General features: G+C 34.7%; 1 protein-coding gene across 1 annotated transcript; it reads left to right on the top strand.

The window, feature by feature from the left end:
• Positions 1–749: 749 nt before the first annotated feature.
• Positions 750–21396, top strand: UMAMIT2 (nodulin MtN21 /EamA-like transporter family protein). Its single transcript, XM_088216370.1, has 8 exons — positions 750–1028; positions 1111–1316; positions 6734–6796; positions 6908–7024; positions 12106–12391; positions 18022–18177; positions 20396–20547; positions 20800–21396. The coding sequence occupies exons 2-8, from the start codon at positions 1117–1119 to the stop codon at positions 21008–21010; spliced, it is 1185 nt and encodes a 394-aa protein (XP_088072496.1). The 5' UTR covers positions 750–1028; positions 1111–1116; the 3' UTR covers positions 21011–21396.
• Positions 21397–21919: the final 523 nt, after the last annotated feature.

Here is a 21919-nt window from a genome sequence, read left to right on the forward strand (position 1 = left end):
GAAAAAATCTTTTGCTAGTTACTTGAGATTAATCACTGAATGTACTACTTGAATATATTATGAGACAGGTGTTGGTGTTAATGATTCTTAAGATTGGATGTCCAAATGGTAGATGAACTCAACGATTGGTTCTTATTCCAATAGTATCTAAAATTTGAACAATTTTAAATAATATTTAAGTTTTTAGAATATATCTCTATTTATATTTAATTACTACTTAAATTTTCACTAGAAAAATACTGTTTAGATCAATCTAAACAATTTCAAATAATCCTTGAGTTTTTGAAATGTACATCTCTATTTATATTTAATTATTAAACTTTATTTATTGAATATGTAAAAAATATTTATAATTTATATATTGGATGTATAATTTAATCAAATTCCAATAGTATCTAAAATTTTACAATTATAAATTCACTTTTATATGGTGAAAATAATAGTAAAAACATCTAATTTGAATTTAAAAAATGTTCGTTTTCATATTTTACAATTACAATTATAAATTTGTACTTTTTATGTGATGGAAATAATAGTAAAAACATTTAATTCTAATTTAAAATGTCTATCTTCATTCAAAATTTATCATCTAAGTTGGAATTTTCTTTCATTTAATTAAAATTTGAGCAGAATTTTATAGAACAAATTCTTCAAGGAACAAAAAATTTTTATTTAGAAAATTTACACATTAAAAACTTTATAAATTTCCTTCTGCCGGAAAAAAAAGAACAAAAATAGACTCGACACCCACTAAGACTGCGAGTTAACATTTTTGCTTGGCTGGGCGGTTGACCTGGGCACCGCGCCTTACAAGGCACCCTTAGATTCAACACCTGGTTGTTTTGAAAACCAAAAAATAATCCCAAAAAACACCATCAAAACAAAAATAGAAACAGACAGAGATCTGAACCCAATTTACCAGAGCACGATAACATCGTTGCCTTGTCCGATATCTTTCCTAATTCTAAATGCTCTTTTAAGGTTTGTTAGTGACAGAGCCCGTCACAATTCAGAAATCAAGATACCCAGTGAGTCTCTGTCTTCCCTTTTTAGTCTTATGTTCTTCAAGGCCCTGGTTTTCTCATTTTCTTTCCATTGGTTCTTCCACAGAGAGACATGGCAGCCAACGGAGTGTTGGGGGAGAGGGATGCTTGGAAGGCACACGCGGCCATGGCGATGGTGCAGTTGTTTAATGGAGGGTATCATGTGATTACCAAAGTAGCTCTTAATGTTGGGATCAACCAGCTTGTCTTTTGCGTGTTTCGTGATCTTCTTGCTCTCTCCATTCTTGCTCCCGTCGCATATGTCCGTGAAAAGTAACATCTCATGATTCTCTTCTTTTATGTTTATTAGGGATCCGTTTATCTGTTTGGTTCTTATTCATAATGTCAGCTTATATTTTACTTGTTTGTTGGATAAAATAGATTTCATATTGTTTTGCGACTTGCATTTGCTTTGTGATGTTGGATTTTATGGTTGATGTTCTGTAATGCATCCATGCCAAAATTACTCATTCTTATTGAGTCTTACTTCGCCCCTTTCATTTTCTTTTCGGATTCTGCCCTTTTCGTGGCCATTTCCTTTGTCTAGAAGTGGAATATGATTCTTTATTTTCAGGATTTTCAATACTTAAATTACTTAATCTTCCCTCTTATCATGCTCTCAGCATGTTTTGTTGTTTGAGATCATCATGACTTCATTCAAGTTGGGGTAATATTCTATTTTCACGCCCTTTTTCATGTTTCATGCACACTTCAATTTTCCTTGGGGGAGGAGGCAGGGTTGATGTAGATTTTGATGGTTCCCTGGATTCTAGTGTTGAAGATATGGAGATTTAGTGAATATTATGTACAGATACTGCATATGACAAAATTTTAAAGTTTATTTGGGATTCTCTGATGGTGCCGAGCTAACTGGATTATTTTTCTGAAATCTACTGGTATGGCTATTTTAGAGTGGTTATAAGCTCAATAAAATAAGCTTGTGCTGTTTGAGCAAATAAAATACTACTCTTAAACTAGAAAATTAATTTTCTGTCAGGACGTAGGTCATGCTTCCATTTGTGAGATTGAGAATTAAAAGATTGAGAACTTAGGATAGAGAAACTTGGGTAAAGAATAGTGCAGCGATATTTTTGCGAAATTGATATTTGCTGTTCATAGCTTGATTTCAGTAACTGAACAAATATTGTTTTTCCTTACCACACTAACATAGGCTAAAATATAGACATAGTAAAAAAATTGCAACTAATTGACTATTTTAACTAATTAAGAAAAAAAAACTAATTAAACAAATTATAATTCTTTAGTTCTTGAGGTTGCTCTCCCCTAAAATTTTTTGATATCCTCAAGGGTATTTGATTGAACAAGTATTATAAACTAATTCGAAATGATACCTTATCCATTTTCTCCTTCAATCTACAATGAGTTCTTAAGATCAAGAATACAAAAGCTAAGATTTTCTCCTGATGATGAGATGGATATGTTTGCTGACACAAAAGATCCACCAATGCGATGGGGTCTTATGTGACAGATTCTTTCCCCAAGGAAATAGGTAAAATACCTCAATTCAACCTCACTATGCTGCAACCACCACCATTCTAGACACCCACATCTTCACTTCTCTACTTAGCAACCGCCAGACTTCCCAAATCTTCAACTTTCTGTTAACTTATGTTGAAGATAAATAGGTTGCATCCATTGACACATTGGTATCATTATTCTCTCATCAATATGTTTACTGAAAAATCTAACCTCCTTGGATACATAACGGAGAGAAACAAATCTAGCAAGTGTTCATAGAGTAGAATTCCATTAACAATTAGGTATCAGTTGTAAAGTACCCACCACTTTTATGAGTAAGAGGTAATATAAAGAAAAGTGTTATTTCCCACAAGATAAGCTATTTTTTTTATGTTGATTATTATACCAACCACTTGACAAGGAACTTTTCTCTAACATATAACTTCCTATTCAAGTCATAGTGATTGATAATAAGTTCACTATTCTCAACCACCAAAAACTTCATATAATCACAACAACCCCCTTTCCTCTAGTCAATGTCAATTGTGATGATGATATAAGAAAAAATATGAGTTCATTTGTCTACTGAAAATAAAGTTATGTTTATGTGGAAAAATATTTATAAGAATTTTGTGGTTTAGGAAAATGTAGTAATGTAAGAGTGATTTGAGAGAGGGTTGACTTGAGATGATGGTGAAACATTGTTTGAAATCCTATGTTTGAGAATGTCAGTTGACATGCCCAGTTAATTTTCATTGCATTTTTTGCCTTGGCATACAGGGTTGGCATGTTTCATTCCAAATCTTGCTTGTTGTATAGATATGTCAAGTTTGCTATTGTTGTTGTGCAGGTGTTTAAAATTTGAATGTTCGTACTTTGAGATGTTTCAGTCATTAGCCTCTCTCTTTCCTGTGGTGTGCGTTGTACGTGTGTTGAGGTTAACTGCAATGATTAGGATTTTTAATTGTAGCTGACAGTTTGGAGTTGATGTGGTGTTTCGGAAGCTTTTCATGATAATTATCTGTTGTTGTTTGAAAATTCACTTGTGGTTAGATCCTTCAGTTAGGGATGCAAACCCATTTGGGTATACTCCACTCTGTAACCCGGTATTGTCTGGGTTGATTTGGTGCTGAACCATCAGCCAATGGGCATTCTAAATTGCTAATTCTTATTTTCCTTCTGTGTCCGTATCCTCTTCTTCTTCTTCTTCGTTCCAACTTAGTTTTAGGCATGGCAGACACAGTTGTTGCCAGCATTACTTAAGAGGTTTCTAAAAGGTGACAACATTGTGACCTAGATCACTTGCACTCTATAAGATGTGAGCTGGATGCAATCATTTGTGCGTACATGGTCCCTGGGCACCATATCTTTCACTTACATCGGCAGGGAGGGAGTGAAAGATATGGTAAGCAATAGAGATGGTCCCTTGGTGCATTCTTTCCTAGTCTAGTTTCTTGAGTATTGCCATAGTTGTGCTTTGATGAGTTCTAATGCCCCTGAGTTTTTAATCAGTTTTTTTCTTCTTTTGCAATCAGAAGGACCTCAATTGGAGTGTATGTTCTTTCGTTGTTGTTCCACATGCAACAGTGAATTTTGTTTTTGGTATATTAATCTAAGTAATGGCCATCACCTACTCGTTGGTCATCTGAATTTCATGAAGATGTGGAAATAGAGTTTCTTTTTCTATTGGAGGGTCCAAATGGGATTTCTCTCTTTGTCGTATCTGGAGACTGCTGAATTGATGAATGTTATGCCAGTCCTTGAGCCACAAGATAACAACACCATCACTATTCTTTCAAACAAACAACAAGATCTTAATGACCCCTTGACTCTTGTAAATCTTTTTTAGTCTGGATTCAAGGTGGAGGGGTAATTTGAGTCTCCATGTTGCCTCTTCTCCCTGTTTTGTTTTGTTTGTGCTTCCCTATCGTGTTAATTTACTTATTTCTGGATTTTGTAGCTATGAATTTGAAGGCTTCCTATCCTATGGCCAATCTTCGTAAGACATGGGCCAGGGGGAAAGGGAAACTGCCGGCTATCCCTTGGGAGAAGAGGATGAAATTGGTAGGTCCAATCATATGTTAGCCACAGTAGAAAGACTAAAGTGCCTCCCCACATGGCTTTTTTTGCATGGGAAGCTTGCTGGAATAAAATTTCAACCATTGACAAATTGAAATCCAAAGGCCGGGTTTTTGTAAATGGCTGTTATTGTTGTCTTACGGCAGATGAAACGTGTAACCATCTCTTATTGTGGTGTCCTACAACTTATAGTTTATGGTGCATGATTTATGGTCTTCTTGGGTTTGAGTGGGTCATTGTGGGTTCAGTTAGGGAGAGGTTTGGGCGTGGGAGGGTTTACTTGTAAAAAGAAATATTGCAAACATTATCACATTAACTGTTTTCCGGGTCATTTGGAAAGAGAGGAATATGAGAGCTTTTGATAGTGTTCAGAGTAGGTTAAATAGATTAAAAGATAGATGGATGCATACCTTTGGTCAGTATTGTTAGATCATGACATTAATAGTGATGTGGATTTTAAAAATATCATTGATATGCTAACATTTTGTAATTACTTTTGTACATGGGCGGTACCCCCATTCTTTTGGTACCGATAATGTTAGTACATACTTTATACTTTTTATTCAGAAAGAAAATAGTAGCCACAGTAGGAGACTTTCTCTCTGTCAGCTTTTCTCTCTTATTCTCCTCTATTTCTTCCTCATCTTCCTCTTTACTGTCCTTTCTTTTCCTCTCAGAGGTTCATATTCCAGGAACCTGACTAGAACATCAATCAATAAAAAGTTTCTATTATTTTTAGGCAAGTAAAGCTTGAGCTTTAGCGAAGTGCTCCTTGAGCTTGTATTCATTGAGTGAAAGGCCTCATAATGAATATTGTTCTAGAGACAATTATCCCGTGGGTGCTGTATTTAAGGGATTCCTGCAAAATTCAAGGCAACATAAGGTTATTTTTAATATTTCTTACTTGAGGGGGAAACTAGATAGAGTTTCAGACTGACTTATGTCTAAATATGCATCTTCCAATCTTTCTCCAACATATATCTCTATACTTTCGTGTATATCTAATTTGTTTAGTTTTAGGCTTTCAGGTGGTTAATCTGTTGTCATCTTATCTAGACTTGTATGCCTGGTAGTAAAAACAAAAGCTAAAACAGAAAAGGAAAGTAAAATGACTCGTGCTTTTTAATAATATCATAGGATTTGTCCTTCCATGGATTAGTTGTAAATATGGAACACCTGATCTGTAGATCATCTAATGTGATACAACATGATTTTTATATAATGCACTAAAGCACTCACTTTCTAACTCTCTAAATTGATTTAGGCATATCAGTTCTATATTTGAGCACTGTTGACAATCTAAATTATTTAAATTTCAGTATTGAAAGTTTCTTCCTTGAAAGATTCAATTCGAGTTCATTGTCTGTTCTTGAGTTAAGGTCTTAGATTGCCATCAAACCAGCCAAGAAACCGTATTTCCACTTACAATTTGGTTTTTATGAGTTCTTCCTCGAAGGTGAGAGTTCCCTCTTGTCTTTGTGGAATATTAATGACTTGTTATAGAAGTGTAAGCCAAAAAGTTCCATTTTCTCCTTCAAAAGAAAAACATAAGCCAAATAGAGTTACATTTCCTGAAATTTCTTTGATGTGTCCTCGTATTAAAAGATAAGCAGCTAGTTTGTTTTTTATGTTTTTATATTGCAAGGTAGCTTCATTGCTTTGACTGAACTGTTTGGAAATTCGGGGGATTAGTGGGTTTGTCCTCCAATTATTGAGCTTTTCTTCTTTGCCCGTTTGAGTGCTTTTGTGAAGGTTTAGGTGTATAAACATTGTGGAGACGTGTCCTCTTTGTTAGTTGATGGATTTCATGATAGGAGCTAGCACCAATTTTTCTTTCAGCATATCCAACTTGCTTGTCTTCTGTTGGATAGATTGGTTTATGTGGCGTTACTGTTGGTAAAGGGGCTTGGTTTCTTTCAAGAATTACATTATCTGTGATGCAAAGAGATTGAGAGGCTCTATTGTGTTCATGTCTCTCTTATTTCTCGTCTTCATAATTTTTTTTTTGTTAGTAGGATATGTTATTCTCCCATTGTTGTGCTCTCTCTCTCGGTAATTTCTTTTTCTATAAAAAGATATCTGATATGAAAAGACAACCTTTTCTTGAAGTGTTTCTCGTTTTTTATTCGCAGAAGGATTAGACCACCGATGAATAGACCTCTTTTATTGTCACTTTTCTTTCTTGGATTAACGGGGTAAGTTGTGATCTTATAAGCTACTTTAAGTATCTGATTATTTTACTTATGTTTACCATGATTGGTCAAAAATCCTGCTTATCAGTCTAATTTTGTTTGAAATCTGAGTAGGATATTTGGCAACCAACTTCTGTTTCTCATTGGTCTAAGCTACACAAATCCAACATATGCTGCTGCCATACAGCCATCAATTCCAGTCTTTACATTTCTCCTGGCTGTAATGATGGGGTGAGTATGATTATTTATTTTTATCTTTAATTTAGCTGATGCTTTGTCTTATCTTTAATATCGTAGAAATGTATATACGTAGAAATGTAAATACATTAGGGGGTAGATTAGTATTTTACTAGGTTGTTATGACAGTTGGGAAATGCCCACTACCATTGCACCCCGTTAGGCTGTTAGAATATTTTCTATAATCTCTTTTGTTTGTTCTGGCTGAATGCCTATAAATTGGCACATTTGTGCCCAATAATAATAACAGAAGATTCTCCTCTTCTCTCAAACTGTCAATCTTCTTCATGGTATCAGAGCTAGTCTGATCCACATTCATCATCCAAATCAAGCCAAATGGCCACATATGAGCAAACCTCATCTCCACCTGAAGTTCTTTCACGATCCTATCTTTCAATGCCAGTCAACAACTCTCACGTGATCAGGCACCCTCGTTCGTCACTGGACATAGGTTGAGTGGAAGCAATTATCTCCAATGGTCCTCCTCTGTTTTGATGTTCATTCGCGGAAAGGGAAGAGACGAGTACCTAACTGAAGAAATCGTTCCACCTCCAGCAAACGACCCGAACGCTCGTACGTGGAAAGTAAAAAATAATCTTGTAATGTCATGACTGGTGAATTCCATGACAACAGAAATTGGAGAAAACTTTCTGTTTTATGAGACCGCACACGATACTTGGGTTGCTGCTCGTGAGTTCTATTCCAACCGTGATAACACTTCAGCAATTTTTGAAATCGAAAGCCACCTTCATGACCTGCGACAGGGGCAGCTCTCTATCACTTAATACTACAACGCCTTCATCCGCAATTGGCAACAGCCCGATGTCTTCGAAGAACATCAATAGAGCTGCCCTAACGATTCTATAATCTTCAAAACCATCACTGAATGAAAAAGGGTCTTCAAATTTTTGATGGGCCTCAACAAAAACCTTGATAAGATTCGTGGACGCATTTTGAGCACCAAACCGTTGCCGAGTCTCAGGGAAGCTTTCTCGAAAATCCGTCAAGAAGAGAGTAGGAAGAAAGTCATGATGGGAGAGTTTGGCCCAAACGCCGTGGAAATGGGTTCTGCACTTGCTGCTCAGAAGAAATCCTCTCTGGACGAATCCCAAAATAGTGCTCTTGCCTCTGAGCACACCTCTGCTTTTGTGGGTCGCGTTTCGGAAGCTAAAGAAAGAAATGAGAGATTGTGGTGTGAGTTTTGCAAAAAATCCGGTCATAATCGTGATAAATGCTGGAAATTACATGGCAAACTAGTTGAGAAAAAACATTCAAAGGCTGAGGGCAATATGGTAATTTATGAGGAATTATCCTCTGCCCCCACATCCACAGAAACAGCTCCCTTTAGTCCAGCTCAGATGGAGGTTCTCTTGCAAATGTTTTCTCAGAAAGGCCTACTTGGTAATGCTTCAGTTGCTCAGAAAGGTAATTGCTTACTCAGTTTATCTGCATATTCTATGAAAAGACAAATGTGGATTATTGATTCAGGGGCATCCGACCATTTGACTGAGGATATTACACTCCTTCATCAGTACAATGAGTGTAAAGAAATTTTCTCTATTAAGACCACTGATGGAACAAATTCTTAAGTGGCAGGAATTGGCTCAACCTACATATCACCAAATTTGGTTATACATTTCGTCCTCTACGTACCAAATTCGGACTACAATCTACTATCTGTAAGCAAATTATGTAGACACTTGAACTGTGTGGTTAAATTTGTCAAAAGGTTATGTGTTTTTCAGGATTTGGACTCGGGGAAGATGATTGGCAGTGCTAAGAAGGAATCAGAACTTTATCTTCTACCAATCAAAACATCACCTTCAAATGGACAAACTACAAGTGCAGTATGTGCTAATTCCGTATTTGTAGAATGTTCTAATATTGAACAATCTATTATGTTACAGAATTATAGATTAGGACATCCAAACTTTATGTATTTGAAAAAACTATTTCCTGTTTTATTTAGAAATAAAAATCCAAATTCATTTTAATATGAAATGTGTTAATTTTCTAAACATATTCGCAATTCATATCTCATTATTGCGTACAAACCCTCAAAATCCTTTGCATTGATCCATAATGATGTATGGGGATCGGCTTGGGTGAAAAACATTACTGGTACAAAATAATTTGTCTCCTTCATTGATGATCACTGTAGAATAACCTGAGTTTATCTAATAAAATAAAAATTTGACATTGATCAAATCTTTTAAAAATTCAATACTATCATTTAAACTCAATTTCAAATAAAAATACAAGTGTTAAAAACTGACAATGCCTGTGAATACTTTGCATCCAACTTAGGAAAGTACCTTACTGATTAAGGCATTGTCCATTAGAGTTCTTGTGCTTACACCCCTCAACAAAATGGTGTAGCAGAAAGAAAAAATAGACATCTTCTTGAAGTGTCTCGCTCACTCATGTTTACCACAAATGTTCCTAAATTTCTTTGGAGAAAGGCTATTCTCACTGTCACATACCTGATCAATAGGATGCCCTCCCGTATTTTTAAATTCAGAACACTTTATTATTCCCTTGTTCAAGCATTCTCAGAGTATCATATTTTCACACAATTCTTTTTAAAGTCTTTAGCTGTTCTGTTTATGCTCACATTCACACCCATCTCAGAAGGAAGCTAGATCCTAGAGCCCTTAAGTGTAATTTTGTCGGGTATTCATCCTCTCAGAAAGGTTACAAATGTTTTTGTCCAGTCACCTGCCTATAACACTATGGATGTCACATTTTTTGAGAACAAACGTTTTTACCTCATTCTCGATATTCAGGAGGAGACATCTGGTACTCAGGAATATCAATTGTAGGATGTGAACATACATCTATTACATGTTCCATTAACAACATTAGAAAAAGAACTCGTCTCTCAAACAACCAAAGAACTTGAACCTGAACCTATCACAGAGACTGATAGCACATTACCTGCAGTAAGTAAGTTGCGTATCTATACCTGGAGGAACAAAACTCAAAGTAAAGATAAAATACCTGAGTTAATTATGCACTATCATGATTCAACTCCTGGACCAAGCACCCAAAATAATACAGGTAATGAGATATCTAACTCAACTGATGATATTGGTTTACCTATTGCTTTACGAAAAGGTGTTCGCTCTTATTTAATGCATCCCATACAGGATTATGTCTCATATGACAAACTATCTTCAAAATTGATGACTCTTATGAGTAAGTTTGACAATATCCCTTTAGAACCGAGAACGGTTCATGAAACTCTCAAAATTCCTGAGTGGAATGTTGCTATCCAAGAAGAAATTTCAGCTCTTGAGAAAAACAGAACATGGGAGTTATCTGATCTACCTCCAGGGAAAACTCTAGTAGGACGCAAGTGGATCTTCACCACTAAATACAATCTTGATGATAGTATGAATCGCTACAAAGCACAACTTGTTGCTAAAGGGTTCACCTAGTCATATGAAATCGATTATTAAGAGATGTTTGTTGGAGTTGCCAAGTATAACGCAATTCGGGTACTATTCTCTTTAGCCTCTAATCTTGATTGACCTCTTTTCTAACTTGATGTGAAGAATGTTTTCCTTAATGGTGATCTAGAACAAGAAGTATATATGAAAGTTCTACCTGGATTTGAAATAAATTCATAAAAAGTATGCAAACTAAAAAAGACACTGTATGGTCTCAAATAGTCACCAAGGACATGGTTTGACAGATTCACCAGGGTAGTGAAGCATATGAAATATGAACAGTATCAATATGATCACACTCTATTCATCAAGCACTGTATCTTAGGAAAGAGAGCTGTACTAATCGTTTATGTCGATGATATTATACTGACAAGTGATCATAATGAAGAAATCCAGAAACTGAAACACTTTTTAGCAAAAGAATTTGAAATTAAATACCTTGGAATACTTGTGTATTTTCTTGAAATGGAAATCACTTGATCCAAGAAGGAAATTTCTATATCTTAGCGGAAATACATCTTAGATCTTTTGAATGAGACAAGTATGGTTGGTTGTAAACTTGCAGAGACTCCTATGGAATCAAATGCTAAACTTGGCTCCAAAAGTGATAGCAAATCTGTTGATAAAAGGATGTATCCGTTGATAAAACTCATATATTTGGCTCACACGAGACCTGACATCTACTTTGTAGTAAGCTCTGTGAGTTAATTCATGTCTCAACCTATTAAGGAGCATATGAATGCTGTTTATCGTATCTTGAAGTACCTAAACATCTGGATAAAGATTATTTTTTCAGAAAACTATGGTCAGAGATATTGAAATCTACACTAATGCTGATTGGGCTGGTTCAGTAACTGATAGGAGATCTACATCCGGTTACTTTTCTTATGTATGGAGCAATCTAGTCACTTAGCGAAGTAAGAAATAAACTATTATGTCAAGAAATAATGTTGAAGCTGAATTACGATCTCTTACCTATGGAATATGTGAAGGAGTATGGCTGAAAAAGATTTTACTTGAATTAAGGTTCTCGGCTCCCACTACTATGAGAATTTGGTGTGACAATCTATCAACTATAAGCATGATCAAGAATCCTATGCACCACGATAGAACTAAACATATGTAAATTGATCGACACTTCATCAGAAAGAAAATTGAAAGTAAGAATATATCACTACAATACATCCCAACAAGTCAACAAACTGTAGACATTCTCACAAAAACACTACCAAAAAGAGAATTTAATAATTTTGTATCCAATATAGGATTACTTAACATTTATGTATCCTATATTGAGGGGGAGTGTAGAAATGTAAATACACTAAGGAGTAAATTAGTATTTTACTAGGTTGTTATGACAGCTGGGAAATGCCCACTACCATTGCACCCTATTAGGTTGTTAGAATATTTTTTATAATATCTTTTATTTATTCTGGCCGAATGCCTATAAATTAGCACCTTTGTGCCCAATAATAATAACAGAGGATTCTCCTTTTCTCCCAAACTCTCAATCTTCTTCAAACATAGTTGATGCTTTGTCTGTGTATCTATTATGCGTGCATCTATATTGGATTTTTGATGTTTGTTACTTTTGTTGCACCATGTTTTGTCTACTTCATGCAGTACAGAAAGAGTGAATTTGTTCAGAGCCGAAGGTCAAGCTAAGGTTGGAGGGACCCTTGTCTGTGTTTTTGGGGCCATATTGATGGTTCTGTTCCGTGGTCCAGTTTTGATTGGTTACCAGGATGCTGAGTTTTCAGCACATAATGAAATAAGTGCCAAGGGTCAACCAGAACCCACTGGATGGTTTATGTCTACTTTTCTAGAGCTTGGATTGGAGCATTGGCATATTGGGGTTTTATGCTTAATTGGGAACTGCATGTGCATGGCTGCTTTTCTAGCCATCCAGGTATGTAATTGTGTGATTCATTGGATTATTTTTAGGCACGACTTCTTTTCAGAGTTACAATCTACAATTAGAATTATTTCAATGCTGAGGCAGTGCTTCCCTTTGCAGTGTGACAATTTCTATTTTAAGTGTGTCTCTCTCATTTAGTATAGGATTGTTGATGGAATGATTGTGTTATGTTCTTTTGATGAAATATAGAAAGTTAAATACTGACATATATGGAACTGTTTTTTTTAAATAAAAAGTATAAGTGTATTTATTAACTATAGGCACCAAGAGAATACCAACCTGTGTAAAAAATATTTGTACATCCATAAGGGTTTCAGTAAGTTTACCAAAGTCCTCAATAGAGAAAAACAAATTACTGATAACCAGACAACCCAAAATGTGATACCACCTATCTCTAACCCTATCAGCCTCCTCCTCCACTCTCTTAAAAGCCCTTCTATTTTTTTCTTTCCATGCCACCCAGAAGATTGTAAGAGAATGAAATCCAAATGTTTTTTCCTACTGCTAGCTCCCTTCCAAGCTCATAACTCATCCTTTACACTGCCCGCCATTATCCAATAAACACCAAAAAACTTTCTTATCAACTCGGTCACAAAAGAACACTGAAGTAGAATATGATCGCATGTCTCCTCTGCCTTCTTACGAAGGTAACAACCTTTGACCATGATCTTGCCTCTTCTTATCAACTTATTTATGGTCAATATACTTCCACGGCCTACTTCCCATGCAAAAAATGTAATTCTAGGTTGAGAATTCACTTCCCAAATTTGTGTAAATGGGAATTTATCCTCCTCAATGGAATTCTTAACCAAGTATTTGTAGAAAGACGCAACCGAAAGGACCCATTTGAAGTGAGAGTCCAAATAGGTTGATCGTCCCTTTCCTCCAGAGCTACAGGCATCAAAGATCCCAACAGCAACTTGTAATCGTAGAACTCCCAGCCATTAAGACTCCTTAGAACTTCTGTGTGCCACTCCCTCCTACCACCAAGTTCTCTTGTTGCTTCCTTTACTATAATGATCTTGAACCATGTGATAGCATAAATTTATGGAAATCTCTCCTACAGTGATTCCTCATTGAGCCAAGGATCTGTTGATAAACTAGTTCTCTCCCCATTACTTGCCCTCCATCTAATGCACCTGCTGAAAACTTCCTCCTCCCCTGCAGATTTTCTTCCACGCACCTGTCTTATGTGGTCTTGTCACTTCTTCATGTGGACTTCTTTTTTTTTTTTTTTTCTGGTACTGCTTGAAACCTTTAATAGATTCTCTGTTGAGAGATTGGATATGATGAGATGCTGCATATGATTTTGAGGGATTGCACAAACGTATCATAATTTGCACCGGAATTATGCCGGAAATTAGCCCTTGCATTCCAGGAAGTTGATGAAGTTAGTCTCTTTAGATCCATGATTTTACTTGCTCGAATTAAATGATGTTGGCAAATGGACGGCTTGATGAAAATCAAAGTTGTAACATAGTTACAGGAGTTGCTGGGTCAGAACACAATTACCGTGAGATTACAGAGGCTTGTACTGCTTTAGAAATCCTTTATATAAACCTTCTTATCTTGTAGCTAACTGTATGATTAAACATGTCTCAACTGCAAAACAGAATTTTCATCTTTATTTATTTATTTATTTATTTTTTGAAATAAAAGAAAATTCGAATTAAAAGGTACCAACGGAGTACCACCCATAAACAAAAAGATGTTTCATCTTTATATAATCTACCCCACAGGTCAGAGGCCATTATGCATGCTAATCACTGAAAACTTTCTCATGTACTTCACATATACATACTTCTCTCAGGAAGCAAAATGAAAATTTGTTCTAGGTTAACCATATGCTCTCATTTATTCTACCTCTGTCAGTACTACAAGAGCCATATTTGTGGTTTGTAATTTTCTGATATTCTTGTGCTACTGCAGGAAGGAGTTTGTTCTTTCCCTCTCTCTCTCTCTCTTAAGAATTTTCATTAATTGAAAGACTAATTTACAACTTAACCCATATGTATTTCAATCATCTACAAGAAACCTTGAGGAGCTTTTCATTTTACTCAACACCTATGAGCTTGTACCATTTAGGTGGGATATTCTTGCTGATAAAATGATGAATTTTTCCTAGGTTTTTTTTGAAGTAACAAATTTGTTCTAGGTTAACCCTATGCTGTCAATGTTTCTACCTCTGTCACTACTACAAGAGAGCCATATTAGTAGTTTGTCATTTTCTGACATTCTTGTACCAATGGACGAAAGAATTTGTTCTTTCTTTTTCTCTATCTATTATAAGAATTTTCAGTAATTGAAAGACTAATTTACAACTTATCGCTTACGTATAGCAGTTATCTACAAGAAACCTTGAGGTGCTTTTCGTTTTACTTGACACCCTATGAGCTTTTACCATTTAGGTTGGATATTCTTGTCAATGAAATGACCACAGTACCTCCGTAAAATTTTTAATGACTTTCTTGTAATTTTCAAATTGATAAAGAAATCGAGTGGCTGAAGACACTTCACTGGTTTAAATTGAAATTTGATGGTATGACGATCCAAAGCAATGGTGTGTTCCATGCAGAAGTTATTCCTTTCAAGTCTGTGAAACTGCTTAGGTCCAATTAAGTCAAATTTGTTTGTTTGGGTAAGAAGGCTGTCTACCTGAGAAGAAAGCACCGCTAAGTATAAGATGCATTCTGATGGGTTTTCAGGTGGTTTCTGAGCTTAATATCAACCTCACAAAATTAGAACTTGTCAGGCTTGGAGGGTGGACAGGAAGGACTGGCTAGAGTTCTGAGGTGTAATGTGACCAAGCTGCCCATCAAATATCTGTGCATGCCTTTGGGAGCTAATTATAAGGACTCCAGGACTTGGGAACCAGTGATAAATAGATTTGAGCAGAGACTTGTTGGGTGGAAAAAGAGCTTACTGTCAAAAGGAGGAAGACTTACTCTTATATGGAGCACTTTATGTAACTTACCTATTTATTACTTGTCAATTTTAACTATCCCAAGAAGTGTTGCCAAGAAATTGGAGTCTATACAATGTAGATTTTTATGGGGAGATATGATAGACAAAAGAAAGTTTCACCTGGTTGCTTGGAATGAATTGAAGAAACCCATTTCCCATGGCGGGTTGGGCATTCTGTTGATGATTGAAATGAATGCAGCATTACAAGGAAAATGGTTTTGCCGATTCATGAATGAGGAGAATGTTTTATGGAGAAGAGTCATTGCTTCAAAATTTGGGGTGGAAGAGAGAGGATGGCTCACTTGTGGGAGTGTGCGCTCCCATAACAAAAGTTTATGGAAAAAGATTGAGGATGATAATGAGAGGTTTCGAAGATATATTTGCTGGAAAGTAGGAAGGGGAAACAGAATCAGATTCTGGGAAGATCAATGGGTGGAAGGAGGCTTGCTTAAAGATAAATTCCCACAGATTTATGATATTGCCCAGAATAAGTGAATGAGCGTCAGTGACTATTTTGTGAGTAATGCTGATGGTGGTGAGGTGTGGCAGGTGTTGGTGCTAAGAAATCTGAATGATTGGGAGCTTAATGAGTATGAGAAGTTGATGAGAGCTCTATCACTTGTATCCCCTGGTAATAATATTGATACACCTTGACGGACAATCACCAAAACTGGGTTCTTCATGGTTAAATCTCGGTACAAAGGGCTTTTACCGAGTGAGGATAATGTTGGTCCATTCCCGTATAAACAAATCTGGAAGGTCAAAATTCCACCTTGGATTTCTTTTTTGCTTGGGAAGCTAGTTGGGAGTGCATTCTAACGATTGTTAAACTCAGGAGAAAGGGTTTGGTTCTGGTTAAGGCATGCTACTTCCGCAAGGAGGCAGAGGAGAGTTGCAACCACCTTTTATTGTGGTGTCCTTTGGTATATTTGTTATGAACCATGGTGTATAATTCGATCAAGATTAGTTGGGTGATGACAGGGTCAGTTAAGGAAGAGTTATGGACTTGGGAGTACATTAAAGACATGTATCTTTGTGGATCTGATTCCGCTCACACTTTTTGGACTGTTTGGAAGGAAATAAATAGAAGGGCATTTGGTTGCAAAAAGTTTTGATGTTCTTAAAAATATATGGTTTAGGACCCTAGAATTTTTATTAATGGGTCATCCTCCTATGTTTTATGAGGCTCTTAGAGTCCTGTTTTGTGTGGACTGAACTGTATATAATTGTACATGGTTTGCACCCCTTGGTGCTTATATGAATATACATCTACACTTTTTATTTTAAAAAAAGAGCAATCAAACTCTTAAATGTGATGTTTAAAACTTCTTACATGCGTGCTTAAGAAACCCTACATATGATCAACCCTATTTGTCCTACATCAACTATTTAAGATGATGCCTTTACTCAATGTTTCTGGAAGGTTCCTGCTCTATGAAAATTTGGACTAAAATTAAGGCTTTTGTTTGGACTGCAGTCCTGAATAGCTGGAATACTAATTATTCCAAGCTCGCAGGTCAAATCATGCATTGTCCTAGGGATGTGTGTGATGTATTTCAGAGTTGCTGAGTCTCACAATCTTTTTTTCCTATGTTTTGATATGGTTTTGAGACTTTGGGCACCCATATTTGACACCTTCAATGTGGGTTTATCTATGAATCTTTGGAGTTCTTATTTCTTCTTCACTCCAAGGAGTTGTTAGAAGGAAACATAACCAATTGTTGAGCCAGGGACTTTATTTTCTAGGTTGTGATTATTATGGTTTGAGAAAAATGCCAAGATCTTAAAGAATAATTTGTTCATCAGGATGACTCTTTTGGTGTCTCTTTGGGTAAGAAAATTGGGCTCTTTAAATATGTTTATTTACTTTGCATTGAAAATTGCGAGCTATCTTTTATTGAGTTTCTCTGGTTTTTCTCTTTTTATTTTGGTTGTTTTCTTTTTGGGGGTTTGCTGATAGGACAACAAGTTCTAATCTGATGTAACTCTCCTTCTATTTTTAATAATACTTATATTAAAAAAAATGTATTTTATATTAATCCGTAGGTTATTAACCTCAATTTTGAAATGAAGGTGATTAATCGATTTATTTCTGAGAGTTTAGTTCCAAGGACACTCAATTAACAAAATTAAAATTTGCAAAAGCATTTTTTTGTCTGTTGAGATAAATAATTTTGGGATTGCCTTCAAGTCCATGGGCAGAGACCCCCTCCAAGATGCCTTTTCATGAGCTATCTTTGTCTTCTAAAAAACTCTCTTGGACACTGTTTGTTTGATCACCATGATTTGAGGTGAACCTTGGAACCATTGATGTTATTGCAATACTTCTCTACTATCTTGGAGGATGGTGTTTTAGGAATGTTCTTTGCTTTGTGGTTGTGCTATGAAAAATATTTCTCTGTTACATGTACACTGACCTTAACAATTGAAATCTTTTTATTTCTGACCCTCAATTTTTTTCCCCTTCTATACATGAATTGCTGTTTGTCTGTCTCAGACTCACTATGTAAATGATTGTCATACTGGATTATGAAGGTTTGCACATTGTGCATTTATACAATTTGCCAACTAGCTGTATTATTGGTGATAGACCTATTAAATTAGAGTTCAATTTGTATTTGGTGGTGGCTCAATTCATTGTTGTGAAAAACTTCCAGGCTCCAGTTTTGAAGAAGTATCCTGCAAATCTTTCCGTCACAGCATATTCATACTTTTTTGGTGCTTTCTTGATGGTAACAACAGCTTTCTTTATGACCAATGACTCAACAGACTGGCATTTGGCACAATCCGAGCTTTTTGCAGTCATCTATGCTGTAAGTTTCTGACTTCAAATATCTGGAGACTAAGTTATGCATGTGACTTCATTTCTAGTTCTAATTGCTGAAGTGACCACTTGCTATCTATAGAAGGTCGTTTAATGGGTTCTAATATTATGGATGCATCTTTGATCCACTTTGTTTATGTAGGATAGGAATTTCAGGTAACATTGATTAGGACAGAAAAATTGGTTTGGGAGAAAGCAGAAGAAATTAGAGAGAAAAAAGGGAAGCAAGTAGAGGAAATACCTAGAAACAAAGAAGAATAGGGGATGAGCATGCAAGACAGAGGGGCTCATGAGTAGGGAGTTGGCAAGAAAAGAGATAACTCAATAAATGAGAAGAGAGAGGAGAGGCATGAAAATTGTGGTCATCCATTAATTAGGGGTAATTTTGTTAAATTCGTTTCTTTTATCAATATGACATCACGACCTTAACCTGTTACTAAATGAAGGTATTTATATGATCAACTTGAGAATAAATTATAGAGAAATGGTTGGGCTTTGGACCTAATTACAACTAGGTCATTAGTTTGAAAAAATTATTATGTAGTCCCTATACTTTAAACAAACACAACAATTCATTTGAATGAAGTATTAGAACCACATTTTTCTTTTTTTTTTTTTTTTGCTGGAACAATTTTGAACCATTGGTAAGACATAAATGTCTTTCTTTTTCCAAGATGACACTAGACTATTCTTCTAGGAAAGAAAATGCATGAAATCTTAGAAAATTTTGAAGAATTTTGACCAAATTTAAAAAGAAAGTTTGGAGAAATTGCAATTAGAAAGTTTGATTAACCAAACTCTCTCCAGTTTTGGTGAATTTCTTTTTATTTTCTTTAGGATTTTTTGTTTTATCTTTTTTACAAAAGTTTTTGGTGTCCCAGAAAAAAACTGATGCTTATTTGACAGTGGTTTTAACAGTCTATAATTAGCTTATTGAATTGAATAGTAATTTTTTTCACAATACATCTATATACTTTTATTTAAAATTATGACTAATGACTTACCTATATATTTATATAAATAGTTACGTAAAATATATAAACAAAAATGAGTGTAATAAAAGGAAGAAAAATTTCCCTAGGCCAAACAATATGTAAAATTTCTTTCTTTTTTTTGTGAGAAACATGATGTAAAATTGGAAACTAGATAAAGTTTTGAAAATTCTTTTACATAATCTGATAATTCAAATAATATGTAAAAATATTAAAATTAAATTAACATTATAAAAATATATTTCTCTAATGTCAAAGATATTCTGGTTTACTTTTTCTGATTTCTTTTTCCTTTTATTGGCCTATTTTTCTTCCATGCTTAATGCTAAAGCTTTTACTTCCAAATTGTACAAGACTTTGTTGTTACAAGGTGTTAAATATGATGCACGAGAATTAATGGTAGAACCATGAGTATCCGAAGATGTAGAGAAATAGAGAAAAATACAAGAGAATGGAAGAGTAGATAGATAATGGGAAAAGGGGAATAAAGGTGAGAAGTTTGAGAGGAAAAAGGATATTAGGCAGTGTAAAGTAATTTGACTAGAAAGTTATAAATTTTAAGCTTAAGATAAGTTATTGATTAGAAGCTTTTGTAAAATTATATAAATTTTAATTTTAACTAAAAAAAAACAACTTACAAGAAAAGAAATCTAAAGTTTTTAACAATTCTCAAATAATTAAAATAATCCAAATATCCTAAAAGGTTTTATTTTTACTACATAGAAAAATAAGAAAATACCTCTTATAATGTACTATGATTAGCTTTCTTATTTAAGCGTTTAGATGGTTCTGCATCAAGGAAAGGTTGTACCAGAGTAAAGATGGAGATGCTGAAGTCCTATCTTTAAATATTATAACATTAAAAAAATTAAAATTTGGGAAAGAATACCATGTTGTAGTTTAGAGATTTCCATCGGATCATCTGATCCCAAGTTCTGTAGGGTAATTCATTACAGTCTGCAGTTACTGTGTTAGAATTCATTGCAGTAGGAGATAACTTGAAGACTCACTTGGGCATAAAATGCATGAAGAACTTATTTTCTGTTCCAAATTGGAGAAAAAGGGATCCATGTAGCTTATTCCAAGTGGTTTTAGAATATGGCTTATTTGAAGATGATAATCCAAATGGCTTAGAATTTCTCAATTTGGAGAAACTTCTATTTGATTTTGCTCTCCATAGAGGAAATTGATTTTCGTTAAACTTTTTTCTAACAGGGAATTGTTGCTTCTGCCCTTAATTATGGTCTCCTGACTTGGTCCAATAAGATCCTGGGACCTTCTTTGGTTGCTCTTTATAATCCGCTTCAGCCAGCAGCATCAGCCATTCTGTCAAGAATTTTCCTTGGAAGCCCAGTATATTTGGGGAGGTCTAACTCTGTCCCATCCATAGTTATACTACTACCTTGTGCAATTTAATTTCTTGTTGGTTGATCAATTTCTTTATAGATTTTTTGCAATTCATTCTGTACATATATAGGTGTTTTTTTTTGGGACATTCATTCTCTGATCTATTTCTCATGAAAAATCTTTTGAAGTAAAAAATTAGTTTTCACCCCTGGTTTCAATATTAATATGTTTTTACTTCTGAGCTTACTAAGTGGCCTTTCATGTGAAAACAGCATCTTGGGGGGATTTCTGATTATTGCTGGTCTTTATTTGGTTACTTGGGCTTCCTATAGAGAAAGAAAAGCAGCTTCTGGGATTCATACTCATGTCACCCGGGCATCTGAACCGCTCATTCACAAAGATACCTCGGGTAGTCGGAGTCCATACCATAGAGGGTATCTTTTCTCAGGCACTTCGATCTCTTCGCCAAAATCTACTGATTAAGGAAACATATAAAATGGCAATTTGGTACAAGTTTTCTTCTCATCATTAATTTTGTTCTGTCCATTCATTGAACATATATGTATTTAAATGTCTTTGAGCAAGGAAGATAAAAAAAAAAAAAAAAAAATGATGTTGTCTTCTTTTCAGAGTCTTTTCACCTTCAAAATTTTGTCCTTCTGTGATTAAAGTTTTCTGGGATTACATGTTTGTAATAACACTAATGATTCAGAAGGGAGTTGGGTATGGGGATGATTAGACAGTTTTAAGGTATACCGCTAAATTGGCGGATCCGCCATTGTCAAGGGCTTTTTCTCAATTATCATACTGAAGTAATTGTGAAGGGAATATCTTTGAATATTAAAAGTTGAAAGTAGATTTTTTCTCAATTACGGTATAGGAAATTATTTTTTCAGCACCTTATTTTAGAGGCTTATTAAAAATATTAGAGTAAAGAAATTTTTGGGAGTCAAAAAAATTGTCATATTACATTTAAAAAGATGGCATATCATCGTTGTTTAGTTTTTTCTTATTTTGACTTCAAAGAAGGTTAGCCGTAGAGCGTAAAAGGGTAGAACTGATTTTTCCTGATAATTATTTTATTGTTATCCAATAATTACATCTTAATAAAGATCGTGGTTGATTTATAATGTTTAATTTAATAAGATTTAAGATTTAGTTTATTATTATGTTTGGTTGGATTTAGTGATTAAGTTGGATTTTATTTCAGTGAGATATTATGATTTTAATAAAATAAATATTCTGTAATAATTAATTATTTTTAATTGAAATAATTACGGCCAATTAATACTCAATTTATTTATTTTTTTTACAAAAAAAAAATTGTTAGCTTTGAAAATTTTATATTTTTACTTATTAACATATTAATATCAAAAAATTTTTATTTAAACA

This window comes from Carica papaya, chromosome 3, assembly GCF_054855325.1.
Source record: "Carica papaya isolate Zhongbai chromosome 3, ASM5485532v1, whole genome shotgun sequence".
In the NCBI taxonomy this organism is placed as follows: domain Eukaryota; kingdom Viridiplantae; phylum Streptophyta; class Magnoliopsida; order Brassicales; family Caricaceae; genus Carica; species Carica papaya.

Excerpts from the sequence above, each read along its gene's own strand:
- UMAMIT2 (XM_088216370.1), top strand. The coding sequence starts at position 1,117 with ATGGCAGCCAACGGAGTGTTGGGGGAGAGGGATGCTTGGAAGGCACAC. Across the intron at positions 12,392-18,021 it reads CTGCTTTTCTAGCCATCCAG|GCTCCAGTTTTGAAGAAGTA; the intron begins GTATGTAATTGT and ends AAAAACTTCCAG. Across the intron at positions 18,178-20,395 it reads TTTTTGCAGTCATCTATGCT|GGAATTGTTGCTTCTGCCCT; the intron begins GTAAGTTTCTGA and ends TTTTTCTAACAG.